The sequence below is a fragment of the Mugil cephalus genome, chromosome 16, assembly GCF_022458985.1.
Source record: "Mugil cephalus isolate CIBA_MC_2020 chromosome 16, CIBA_Mcephalus_1.1, whole genome shotgun sequence".
NCBI classification, from domain to species: Eukaryota; Metazoa; Chordata; class Actinopteri; order Mugiliformes; family Mugilidae; genus Mugil; species Mugil cephalus.
In genome coordinates, this window is record NC_061785.1 from 15592117 (window position 1) to 15606312 (window position 14196).

The 14196-nt window shown below is 44.0% G+C and overlaps 1 protein-coding gene across 3 annotated transcripts in view; it reads right to left on the minus strand.

Moving 5' to 3' along the window:
• Positions 1–13161, minus strand: part of mapk8b (mitogen-activated protein kinase 8b) — a 32480-nt gene extending 19319 nt beyond the window's left edge. Inside the window, exons 1-4 of one of the 3 annotated variants that reach the window (XM_047608435.1) lie at positions 12839–13161; positions 4989–5169; positions 2527–2656; positions 34–92 (exon numbers count right to left, since the gene is read on the minus strand). In XM_047608435.1, the coding sequence (XP_047464391.1) occupies positions 34–92; positions 2527–2656; positions 4989–5110 (311 nt within the window). In that variant the 5' untranslated portion in view covers positions 5111–5169; positions 12839–13161. The remainder of the gene's footprint in view (positions 1–33; positions 93–2526; positions 2657–4988; positions 5170–12838) is intronic. The other 2 variants (XM_047608434.1, XM_047608436.1) reach the window with 2 other exon arrangements.
• Between the last annotated feature and the right edge of the window lie 1035 nt (positions 13162–14196).

The window sequence follows — 14196 nt, forward strand, 5'->3', positions numbered from 1 at the left end:
GCAGATGTTATTTGCAGTCTCTGCAATACTCACACATCTTGGAACTCCTCCAGCGTCTTCTGTGGTGTGAATACGTTTAATAGGCCGATGATCTGTGGGGATAAACGACACAGTTATGGAGGTGAAGGTTTGTAATAAACCTCTGCAGCCCTGAACCGGCGGAGCCGACTGTTAGTCTGGAAGACTGACTGCAGCTGTCTGGCCATCGGTTATGAACAAAACACCAGACGTTCCCTCATTCAGCGCTGCATAAAAACCAGGAGTTGCATTGTGGTGATTCAGGTTTTTCTCCTCATGTCTGACGCTCTACTTTGTGCGCACTGGGCTTAACATGATGCAGTTTTATGCGTCACACCTGCATAGGTCTGCAGTGACACATGATTCTAATTATGCACGAATCAATATCAAATTATTTACAATGCAGATGGATGCAACGCGCAGTTGAGATAAATGCAAGACTACAGACTGAACTCTGAAGCTTCAGATGCGTTTTTCTATCTTAAAATCGTTCACAGTTAAAATCACAATTTATTTCCGACGCTGGCCTCAGTCAGACACAGTCTGATCTTTTGCAGCGAACATTCAAGTCTCTCCAGATCCGTGAATCAAAAACATTCAGACACGCCTCTGTACACACGCAGCAGCCACAACTCCACAAAAGGCCGTAATTAAAAGTCTGGCTCTACTTCCTCATCATCCACTCACACATTTGGCCGCCTTCCACTGCTCATCAACTTATAAATTAACCAGTAAACTCTAATTTGGGTGGCCTTCATGTTTATTGCGCATAATAACAAGCTGGATGCGAGGCCGTGTTCTGTTCTGCGCGAGGGTCAGTCCAGGGCCGAGACTGATATTTAGCAGATTTTAAAATAATGGGAACAACCAAACAAACTAAAAAAAATGGGCAAAATTCTCCAATTTTGTGAGCACACAAGAAAAATGTCTTTATTTATTTCTGCAGGCAAAAAGTCTCTGTTCCTGCAGACTTGTTCATCACATCACTTCTTGACTGAGTCAGACATTACATCAACATCAGACTGGAGCGATCCGAACACACATGGCCACTTTTTAGTACGTATGGTCATATCTTGCATACAATGTGTTACCACATAGCACTTGAGATTCAATCTGAGTTTTGCGCTTTTTGGACACAGTAGATGATTTAAAAACTTTTTTTTTTAATCAGATTAATCACAGGCTTGCTGTGGATTAATTTTGATTAATCGCAATTAATCATTCTTCATTCATTTTAATCTTTATTAATCATGTTTCATTTTGCGTGAAAAGAAGGAATAAGGGAACATATATGCACCTAAGGTGTTAATTAAACACCACAAATTCCGTACGAACCTCATCAGACACCGTACATGGATGTGCAGTACACTACCGTGTCCGAGAGGAGAGGTGACCACTTCTTATTGACAATGTTGCTGCAACTGAGAACCATTTCTTACACGGAACAGTGGTTGCAGGAGTGGCCAGATATTTGCAAGTCAACATTGGTAGCTTGACTTTGTCTATATCACGCTGGGCGACTTGTTAGCCGAAGTGCTAGCATAATCCCACGACTAAACTAACGTATACTTGGTGCTATTGTGGTATTTTAAGGTGGAAATGCTTTAATGAAAAGAAAAGTCCTTCCTGCAGAGTGTGCATAATACTTCGCGTCGGTTGATTGTTCCGTCTTGTTTTTATTGTACTCAAATTTCCCAAAGAGAGGGTCAGGATGCTGTTTAGCGTCTTCTATCTTTACCGGTTGGTTCAGCTGCCTGTCACTACCGCATCAACAGCACATTTTCCAACAGCTCTACTTGGACAAACAGCCTGAAATATGTCACCTGGAACAAAGCACTGAAAACGTCGGACGTCATACGGACTTTAACTTTACTGCTGAGGCGGTGAAAGAAGAAAAAACAGTTAATCGACAGTTAAACAATGACGCTGGTCATTATTGAGGAAATGCGTAACTTAATTCCGCTCCTTGGTTACAACTGGTGACAGATCACTTCACTAATTATCCACATGCGGATGCGTTTTCTTGATGACAGCCTCACACACAATGCACTCATATTCTAGAATTTCATGTTTAATTCCCATTTGGATTTCAGTCAACAGTTATAAGGACAGAATATTTATAAAGTCTCTCAATTCTAATGAAAAGGTATCACATGCAGCGCTTTTTCTTTCATCATTCAAAATAGAGCTTGTGAGCTTTTGAGAACTGTTGTCATTAATCTGCCCCGGGATGCATTTTATGTGGTCAAATGTTTCCCAGACCACCTCCCAATGAGACTTGAGATCAGATTGCCGAAATGCATCCTGGGAATGCTAACACCTGCTACTTAAAGCTGACCAGGTCTGACATTGATGCAAGGTCTTCGCTCCCTTTGAAACTAGTTTTGGGTCGGCATCCATGTGAAACACACAGGAGGAAAAAGTAACAATATCTCAGAAATAATTGCGATTATTATATTAAAAAATATACAGCCAACGATATACATGAAATAAAATCCCAGCTCTTACGTTCTTGTGGTTGACACATTTCATGAGCACCAGTTCTCTGTAGGCCCGTTTTGCGTGAGTTTGATTCTGAAAGGGTCGGCTCAGCTTCTTGATGGCGACGTTCCTCTCCAAGTTGTGGTCGTATGCAGAACTGGAGTGAAGAACGAGAGCAGAAAATCAGCCGACAGTACCACATGCCGATAACTACGGGGACATTTTAACTGTTTGCACTATAACCAGTGGTTTTATGGTTTGATGACAAAATCACAAGACATAATCTTAACAAGCAGCTGTGCAGAGGTTAAGTTTAGTCAAAATTCAGACTGTTCTTATTTAGGCTCGAACGCCAGTTTAAACAATATCTGAGAGAACAGACATTTTAATATTAATATATATACATTTAACAGAAAACTTCTCCCAGATAATGTAACCTGATTAATTAATTAAACATTTCAGCTTTGGTTCTGTTATGTTTTATCTGACATTTTGATACCACAGACATGTTGAGGTGTGAGAGCAGAGTAGAGAATACACAAATGTTTTTTTTGTGTTTGTTTTTTTTCACAATATTGTAATTATACCATTTGATTCAGCAAGAATGGTTCATGTCATGCAAGTTCCAAGTTTGGAACTGGGATGTTTCTTGCTAAAACTCATATGAAAACTGCTTTTAGTTGCTGTGCCCAGAAAATAAATAATAATTTACTTGGCCTTACTCAACGCCAAAAAAAAGTTAGCAGGTTGTTGCACCAAGTGATAAAAACTCCTTTAGCTGAAGATAACATAGTATGTCGATAAAGTGAGGTCTACTCTTAATGCCTTCTATTCAATTCTCTCAGAGTTGTATATGAGTGGTCTTGGATGTAAACTGCATCTTCGCTCGTTGGAGGCATATAACTACACACTAAAGCCAGATTTATGGTAGCTCATGACCAGACCCTACACCGCGTGCTTCCACAGAAATTTTACTGTGTGTGGAGGTGGCGCATGACCGCAACCGCTGTCAATGGTCCAAAATGCATTTCCTTGTTCACTCTGAGTTCTGATTTAGTGGCGTAATCACACCGGTGGCAGGAGTACGAATCAAGCTTTACAGGCGGTTTAAACTTCTGCGCAAAGTTGACGCAGAAGCTACGGAAACATAACTACAGCTGACGTGCGCTTCTCCAGAAACGCAACTATGCACCGCCGTGACAAAGCCCACGAGAGCTGCGATTGGTCCGCTTGGTTGTTGCAAGTTTCCACTTTAGTATTTCCGGCTGCCTCTCTATCTCGGCAACTTTCAAACTGATTGTTTTGAATCAAGAAAGACGGACCACATCGAGGAAAGGTCATGACTTGTCTTCAGTGGAATTTCGGCAAAATTTCGGTGAAAGTTTCATTGTGGAAACTGAAGCTGGAAGTAGAAACCAAAATTAACCCAACTGGCCAAAAGGTCACAGCGCCGGCTAGCATTAAGGAGGCGTTTTTACAGAGCGAGCCAGACAGACCAGCGCACAAGCATAAATGGCTAGTACTGGTTACAATGTCTATGTCCTGCAGTAGTTTAGTAGTGGATTATAAACCAAGCTTAAGTCTAGCTAAACCAGAAACAGAAGGCCACAAACATTTGGACATCAGTATTTGACACAAATAAGACCTCAATCCAGAGCTCCAGCTGTGGGCCATGGGAATTAGTTTATGGGAAAAACCACTGGGACGTCCCGCAATAACTCCCCTATTCCATTTCCAGAATATTTGAGAGCAAAGATCAAATACTGCGTTAAAACTGTTCGCACTACAAATGTAGGTTTCGTCAGAAGGACCAGAAGCACCCGTTACGTAGCATTACGCTGCCCAGTGGCTCCCGTTTGCCTCATCACTCAGCATATGTTCCCGTTTGAAAACACCGTCACAAAGGACAGATGGTCAGACGGCCCTCGTATGTGATGGAAAGATCACAGATTTGTTTTTTTTTTTTAAAAAAGCTGAGAAAACATGTTCCTTCTCAAAGCCAAAGTATGCGAAGCATCTCAGAGTTTAGCTTATGCAACAGGAACCGATGACTTTGCTTATAAATTTCAAGTTCATTAAATTCAATAAATCCACTGCTGGAATGATGGACATGCAAACAATGTCAACACGCTGTTGAAATGATAAATATGTCATAAACAGAAACACAATCTGAATTCTAAATCACTTTAAAACCCCTCTCACATGAAAAACAATTACATCCACGGGGAACACAACACCATAGTGCACGGTCAACAAATACTACATTACGTATCCTGTTCTGTTTACACCTGATCTCATCAAGTTTTAGAGCAAACAGCTGGCAGGGTCTGGGCTCCACATCTGTCGCTTTCGACAAATGTTTCACACACCCAAATGTTTGCCCAGTTTGAGCGCAGAGAATAAATTTCTTTCTGATCAGTGTGATAAGATTATTTATCCAACCTGCTATCTCCAGAGTCAAGATTTAGTTTTTTTTGTTTTTTCCTCACCAGACAATTCCCTGCGCTCCCGATCCGATGGGTCTGAGGTTCTGGTAGCGCTTTAAAACCATAAAAGTCGAATCGCCCACATCTATACTGTAGTACTCCTTCTCACGCTTGTTCCGGTTCATCGTGAAGCCTTGGGCGGACGCTGCGACTGCGCATCCAAGTGGGGTTCGTCTCTGAAGACCTGCGGAGTGAAGAGAGAAGAGCAGAGGACACCGGTTTTAATTCAGACACAATCAGAGGGATCGAAGTAAAGAGAGAAAATGCCACAGCGCACAAACCGCTTTTCTTGTCATCTCGTTCAAGATCACAATCGTTTCACTTTAATTCGTTACGGAGCCTTATTTGAAGGTGTATCGCTTCCAGCAGCGTTGGACGTCACGCCGCCCGTCACGTGATTCGCTGTCCCTGTGTTTGTCACAAAGCCATTTGAGCTCAGCGTGAAATCAGTGGGATAAAGCTGTCCACTGGCAAAGACTGTAAACGGCATCTCAGGGTGCTTTCACGCCTAAACTTGGTTCCGGTTCAGGCGGTGATATGAAACAATATGTTACGATGTTGCGTTTAACCCTGACTCGCTCGCGTTCGCAGGGCAGGTGTTCTGACGCGCTCTCAAACATGACGCGCTGGCAGTTTGGCGAGGGATCAGAAAATGTTGGATTTCTGGAAATAATGGAGCGCCAGCAAAATGTTCTGTTCTGTGATTCATGTGCCCGTGTTCTGGAACTCATTAACAGTTTGACTGAGCATCTTTAGTCCTGAGAAGATGCACGGCTGCTGCCAGACACCAAAGAAGGAGAAGTTGCGGTCTGGAGGCGAACGACGACAGTTTTACTTCCAAACATGCATCAGTTAAACCGCTTGGTTCAGTAGAAGCTTTTTAAACCGTAGGTTTTATTACATGACATGGCAACATGTCTTAACTGTGACTTAATCACCCTGGACTTATGCATATAATGTAATGTTAACCAAGCTCCAATAGGTTCATCTGTCCTGGAGTGCGATCGCTTAATGAGAAACACGCCATAAAACAATATACCCCGATCAGGCATAACATTATGACCCCCTTCCTAATATGGTGTAGGTCTCTCTTCTGAGGGGGGTCCTGTGGTGTCTGGGAACAGGATGTTATTAGTGGGGGTCTTTGGTTCCTACGTGTTGAGGGGAGGGGCCTCTGTGGATCATCCCATCCCCAGATACTTTATCAGTTTGGGATCTAGAGAATCTGGAGACCTCTGTTTTTGTGTGTTTTTTTTTAACTGTTCCTAAGCCATTGTTGTGTTTGTGCATGTGCCAGGCTGCATCCTGCTGGGGATGGCTGCTGCCATCAAGGAGTGTCATTACCATGGGATGGGGGTGCCTGGTCTGGTCTAAGTAACACCAACACGAAAGCCAGGTCCAAAGGTTTCCCAGCAGAACATTGAATTAACAGTCAATGTTATTTACTTCTCCCGTCTCCTGTGGTTTTAATGTTGTGGCTGATCGGCGTACAGCAATCGCAATGTGCCGTCTCTTCTTCTCAATGATTGTTTGTTGCAGATATTCTGGAGCTTCCGATGAAACGTGGTCAGAATTTAAATGAGAACCGAAACGTTTGACCCGTCCATCACACTTCTCCCGCTGTAAAGACTGTGAGACTTCTAAAGGCTCCTTCTAAAGAGAGATTAATGTATTGTAATGACGACCAAGCCTCAGAAAACCATCTTATTAGACCGAGCCGCGCGTACCGTCCAAAGGTCGAGGCGATGGAGCGATAGAGCGGCGGCGGCGGCGGCGGCGGCGGGAGGCCCGGTCGCACGCTGGGCATGAAGATGACAAATCATTAGTGGAATTTGGAACGTCGCGCTGAGGAAGTCGGCTTTAGTGGCGATAGCTGCACGTCCCACGGACCAACGACCTGGCTTCTGGACTTCTCCGACACTCCTCCCATACCCTGTTCTCTGTATTGTTTTTTTTTTTTTATTCTTCACAGCCTTGGCTTTAATTCAACCGCATTGGGCTGCAGTCAATTACACCGGGTCGACTCCGAGGCCAGATCCAGCTCAGGAAGGAAACGAATTACCAAAAGTCGAGGAAAATTCAAACACCACACAGAGGCCACGGAATAGACCAGCCTTTTAATCACAAATGAGATGTGCGTTCTCTTTGAAGACTCATCTTTCGGTTCTGTATAAGTAGGGAAATAAGTCCTGATACGCGTTAGGAGACGGTGACTCTTAACAGTTCCCCCTGTGCCTCCTCCTTTTTACAGCGTTTCATCATCCCTGTCCTCTCTCCCCAGCCCGACTCTGATCAGAACAACGCTCTCCCGGCGCAGAACCTCGTCGTCCGTCTGCAGCTGATACACTCAGAGGTACAAGGGTGAACAAAAAGAGTTCACATCACAGAACAGCCTGGATGCCGTCCTTTTTTTGTCTCACAGCCGGAAGCGTGCCGACGGACCGGATCAAAGATAACGGGGGATATCTTGTCAGAATTATTTAAAAGTGGAAAAAGGATCTGCAGTTTTTTTTTCCCCAAACCAGGCGTCCATTAACCTGCATGCGACCTGACACCAGAACAGGTCTGACCCCAACCAGTTACACTTGACCTGTGCCCTATATGTCCGACCATGGACGACGACGCTCAGACACAAACCCAGCATCAGGACGGTGGAGTTTCCACGCTATTTGAATTTGACACGAGCAGCTTATACGACAGTGGCTGAGGTATCAAATGTTGGCCCATTGATAACAATGGTTAAAGTAAACATATTTCACGTGACTCATTGTGGCTGGATCCAAAAAGATTTGCTTTGTGATTCCTCAGCAGACACTTTAAGCTTCAAAAATCTACAAGAATCTCCTGTAGGAGTCTTCACAGGTCCAACCATACCTGACAAAAGATATTGTGTCCTTCAGTTGATTTTTCTTTGAACCATATTAATTAATTACACTGGTTCTTATGCTGTGTTATTTGCCAATGTATGTATCAATGTGCCAAAACCTGCAGTTCCTGAAATGACCACTTGAGGCCGACCCCAAAAGAGAGTCAGTTCCCATAGACATCAATGTTAAAACTTTACAGCAGAGTGTGGTACAAAAACTGGTTTGTTTACGTCATTTGTTCAAAATAAATCAATTCTTAAAGTCATGTCTAATTTATGGAAAGGCGTTTTCAGTGACAGGTAGGTGTCCCCACACGTTGCTGCCTGTTGCTTTCGGAATCACCTGCCCACCTCACCTTCCTTCACGCTTCACCTCTTTGACAGTTTTGAATCAAGCGAGAGTCAGGGGCACAGTCAGTGTTTCAAGTGGGTTTTGCAAAGGTCCCTTTTTGATCAGGATTATGACAGTTTGGACCCACGAAGACTTCTGACCATCACCATCTGCTTTAGTTTGCCTATTGGACCTACCACACCATTTACTCGATTACCCCAGTGGGTCTAGTGTTTGTTATCATTCACAATTTAGACCAACGTCAAGTTTTGTTAACACAGTTAATTCCTTTAATAATCTTTGGGCCTTCTTAAGGCTCATTGGGGTAGTACAGGACGTAGCCAACACCGGTACTCCTAAGTCTGGCTCGTTCTATAACAGTGCCACCCAAACGGTACTCAGTGCTGTGTCTTTTTTGCCAGTGGGGTCAATCTTCGTTTCTACTTCCTGCTTCACTTTCAACAATGGAGACTGAAACTTTTGCAGAGATTTCCCATCTCCAAACCTCATCAGTTAACCTTTTCCCATGTGTTCCATCTTTATTGATCCAAAAACAATCAATCTGAAAACTGCAGAGATGGAGAAGCAGCTGGAAATACCAAAGCAGAAACACGCTGCTACCAAGTGGACCAATCGCAGCTCTTGTGTTCTGCATCACCATTACAATACATACAATACCAATATCTCCATATATCTATTTTTGCATCATCTGGTTTATTTAATTTACCGAATTCCCGCGTCCACTCCTCACAGAAAACTCTGTAACATTCACCCACCGAGCAACAAAACATGTAACGGCTCCGTTTGCCCGAGGCACGTGGCTGCAGAGGGACCAGAAATAACACGCGAGCCATTTCACTTCCGACATGTTTGGTTTTTTTTTCAGAAAGTGTCATTAGGCAAAGCAAACATAAACCACGCTGCGGGGGAGAGCGTGTGTTCGAGTTGAACGCGTAGGTGTATCCAGACACCGCAGAATACGCCTGAGCCGGCGTCAGGCTTCACCTGGCACTGTGACACGGCTACGCCAAGAGACAACGGCACCCACGGCATCAGGGTCCCGGGGAGACCGGGAGGATCTGTGGCTGCTCGGGGAAAATGAGGCTCAGAGATCCGACAGACTGTGTCAAGCCGTCAGCCCCACTCGGCCGTCGGGGAGTCCGAGGATCAGGCGCCATCGCACGACAGCCTGCGCTGCTTCAAAATAAATGAACGAGCTAATGAATTGGCTCGGTGATAAAAATGCGATCCGTCTGTTTGTACGCAGATTTTACAAACAGCAGACGCGGGGACTGCGGCGGAGGTTCTTCGTATTGGTATTCCTCTAATAAAGCTCGTGTTGGAACACGGGAACAAAAAAAAAAAAAAAAAGCTGAAGGTGAATCACTGATTTCACATCAGCAACTGCCATCTGCTGAAAAAGTGCCCGTGGGCAGGCTGACAGGAGTGCAGGGAAAGAAAAACAGATAACTGTCTCAAAAAGTGTCAGATACGCCTTTAAAACTGGCAGTTCTGTGCAGATCCTCCAGCCCGTAGCTGTCCGTCAAGCAGTCTCTCCTTGGAGTTGACCTGTCTCTCACAGATCTGCTCTGTTTCACGGAGGAAAGGAGGGAGATTCTTACAAACACCAATGAGTTCACCAGCAGAGCACTCACATTTAGCCAAAGTAGCTGATAACAACCCACAAGGACACATTTTGTGCCAAACGTTGGTACCGATCGAGACCGTGAAACGCATTTCACTCCTGATTATCTGCAAGGACAAGTCAGGGCTGTTTAAGCTAAAAACGTCCACGATCTGAGCCCAGCCTTTGAACAGGACACCTACTTTAGGAACCATTAAAGGCTAAGAAACCAGCAGCCACCCTTTAAACAGTTTAATGAAATGTAGCAAAGGAAAAATGACTCTGACGGATTGAAAAGCTGCGATCGCAGACGGCAATTAGCTTTTTATCCTCTGCAGTCGGCGGCCAAGGTCAATCAAAGTTCACGTGGCTTTCCACGCCGACGATGTGTTTACGAGTAAAAGGTTGTGTGTAGATAAATGACTTCAACATCGTGCGGGTTACAGTTTATTGTCCCGCGAATAGTCGCCCCTGTCCTTGTCAAACTCTTGCGGCATTTCTATAAATCCTTGTTTGTCCCATCGCACAACGGCTGCGTTTGACCAACTCTCACCTCAGGGAGTATTTTACTGGAGCTAAAGTGTGGCTAGGTTTTTATAAGAGAAGAAAAAGGACTTTCCAGTTTAAATCCATCTCTATTTGAAAGGTCCAGCATTTGTTGATAAATTCTCACAAGAGAGACAAAATCTCACAAAATCACACAACGAGGTGAGAGAGAATCAAAACATGACAAACATTACAGCACTGAAAGTTGATGGGATATAAAAAAAAATATATATTTTTTTTTTAAAAAAAACAGTGTGACGCCAATGAAGAGCTTCAGCAGGATGTGAAACTAGAGGTAAAATTTTGTGGAAATGGCACAAATCTCTAGAACCGTAACCTACTTTAGTTTTAGGTAAAATCGCTTGGAAATTCTCTCTAAATCTTTCAGGGTGAACTGGTGTCGAACTGAACTGAAACTTTGTGAATCGGAATCAAATCAATTCAGGAAATCAGCAACAACGAGCCCAAAGCCGAAAAAGGGGACACGGCGGTGTGGGAAAAGAGTTCCAGTCAAACCTCTAACAGTGGGAAACTATGTGGGAATAATGAGGAAAGTATGCGATGTCTATTAGCTTTATCAAGAGGGTTTTGTAGAGCTGCTGCTCAAGACGTTGAATAAAATCCTCCGCATGCAAGTTGTGTAACACTTAAAAGCCTAAACCTCATGGCTGCAGGGAGGAAACACAACAGACTACGTCCGATAAGGCAACGAACGATTCAAATTCATCCCCAGAGCAAACATTATTAATGTGCTCCCCTTAGTTAATAGACATTCTGTGTTTCTAGCTCAGAAAGTTTGCGCACTTTTCCCCCAGGCCGCCGCTAATAGCACTGTGTAGCCAGACACCACAGGACACCGTCAGGAGGCCCATGTCCATTCTCTGATGAGTCAGGAGGAGGCACGACCTACACAATATAAGGAAGGTGGTCACAAAGTTATGCTTGATCGGTGTGGGCTGATTACGATTTAATTTTTGCCGCACATCTAACGACGATTGAAATCTGTGCGCCTAAAACGTTTGCCTATTCAGAGGGGAAACACTCCAACTGGCAGAGGAGGATTTCAACCTGATCCAAAAGGTGTGGAGGGGTACGACACAGCGCACGACTCTCCCTGCTCTCAGCCGTGACTGTTTGAACTAGTTTGTTTCATTTGTGTCAGGGCTGGTCCACACCACGAGGCGAGAGCAAAACAACCTATGCACACTTACAGGGTACATTGGTTCCCTGCGAAGCGAGGACTCCACCCGCCAACACAAATAACGGTGTGGGTACTGTAAGCCGGCGAGCCCAGTCTACGTAGCCACGGCGTCAGCTGTAATTAAACACGCAGGGTATTCAGCCCGCTGATAGAAACGATCAAACATTCACGATTAAATGTTTGTTTGAGTGGATGCGAGTTTATTACGCGTCAGGACAGGACCCCTAAGCCCGTCTCCGCAGCACACCGCTTTATGCTTATGGTGCAGGAATCAGATTTCTTGGTGCATTTGGCCCGACCGTCGCTGTTCTCTTGGCAGGTTGTTGAATCCCCTCGAAATGAAAAGCCTGCGTGCATGTGCAAGGCCACACATATGCTGCAACCACAATGTGACAATGCAACCCACATTTGCTGAGATGATAACGCCTTGAACTTCACACTCAAACAACTGGCCTGACAACCTGTCCTTGTTTGTTCTATTATATTATATTATATTATATTATATCATATCATATCATATCATATCATAGAGGCAAGAGGTGGGACACGTTTGATTCAACTGCACAGGAAAGACCCAGCACTCACATCCATGTTTCAATCTGGAGGTCAGCGAGACCGTGAACGCATCACACAGAAACCACGCAAACACGCTGCAGTCCTGTGTGTAGCCAGATATTGATATCACGTCCGCCCTGTGTTGTTCTTTAATTCACGGGGACGCAGCCACGGAGTAAATATAAGCGTGAACCCGCCTTTTACGCGGTGTCCAGTGCAGGCATCGAGTGGGACCACGTTCACAGCTGAGCTAATTTCCCAGCAGTAAATAAAAGCAGCAGCGAGCTGACGCTAGCTGAAAACAGGGTGTATTCAAAGCCGTCAATACGCGACTTCTGTTTACACGGAGGATGTTAGCGCGTTTAGGGGACCGCAGACTTGAGGTCACGGCGTTTTACTTGAACATTTCGCCACCTTTATGACTTGCAGCACCACCCGGTCCAGACTTCACATTATAAGAAGCTGTGCTAATGCGTGTGTGTGTGTGTGTGTGTGTGTGTGTGTAGCAACGGACATGGATAGGTTACAGTGGTGTGCTTCCCAGTGTAGCCACTCAGCCCATTTAGGCCAGACCTGTCCTGCCTGCTGTGGTGGTCACCGTGTATGCTGTGGTGACACTGTTTAACAGTAACGCCTGTGACACAAAGCTGCCCGTTCCCCACCCGGCAGTAGTTAATTATAACACGTCAAACATTTCTCAAAGGGACAGAAATCCATATATCGAGCTCACCCCTCTCCGAGTAATTCCGACAGAGTCGACCCGCAGTCGTCGCTCGCTCCCTGCCGGAGACACAACCTGGACGGTTTCTAGGAGGAAAAACAGCTCTTTAGTCCGTGTTTTCTTCCGGATACGCTCCCGTTTGGTTTACAGTGGCAGGCCTGGATCGCCGCAAAATACATGTGCAGCTTCAACGTAACCCAATCTCAGTGATTCCGTGACACAGGCAGTTTCTGCCATTTCATAGCGACGTCGTCGAAACCTTCCGATGTTTCCTCGGCTGCACAATGAGAACCAGGGGACGTTCAAGACCGCCTGCGCGTTCCCGGCAGCCGCTTCGGCAAAGCGGAAGCGACGGTTTCGCAACGTTTTGAAATGACGTCGCATACAGGAAGGTGTTAATTGTGTGGTATTTTACACATGTTTAATATTAATTCAAATATAATTTAAAATATCTTCATGCGTGCATGTAATGTGTGCACACACATATACACAAACACAAAAAAACAACGTTACATAAAGATGTTACATAAAACTGTATTTTGCAAGTGTCATTCCTAACTTGTTAGCCAGTAAGCTAGTTAGTTAATTTTTACAGCTACCAAGCAAAATTAAAAACTTTTTTTAAAGGCATTTTAAACCAAACTTTAAAAATCTACCAGTTGAACTATAATAAATGAGAAGGCAGTTTAATATAGATATTTAATTCACTTGTTGTTCACTTTACTATTTACCTTTTATACAACTTTTTACTTTCTGAGATTTTCACAGGCATGGCAAATATTGTACTTTAAAAACACACACACAGTTGAAAAGGTCGTGACATTCATGGTTAAGAAATTATGTACACTCAAGTTCATTATGTACATATATATCCTCCTTCATAACTGTTAAAATATTCAGTTTATGTCAAAAAGTCATGAGAAATGCAGTAATTCAGCTGTATGATCATTTTGGACGATGTAGTTTGTTGAGCTGTCAAACAATGGACAGTGAAATATGTACACGAAGTCTGGTAAACTCAAAATAGCAGGACTGCTTGGACTGCTTAGAAAGGAATCAGGCGTTGCTTTTTAGATTGCACAACATTTACAGTGCACTTCTTCCTTTGTTTGTAAATGGAAACCATATGAAAGAGGATACATTGTAAATTCACCTTTCTCTAAAAATGAGGGCCTTGGTATACCCACTATTTCAGCCTGAAACACAATGCCGAGCTAATGCTTCAATAATAAAAAAAATCAATCTTTCAGAAAAAAAAAATAATTAAAAATTACTTTTGAGAATGAATGTGGTGCCTTTAACTTTTTACATGTAGGACACTGTGGTTATTTATACTATGAATGTTCCTGGTCGTAAGTGGGACAATT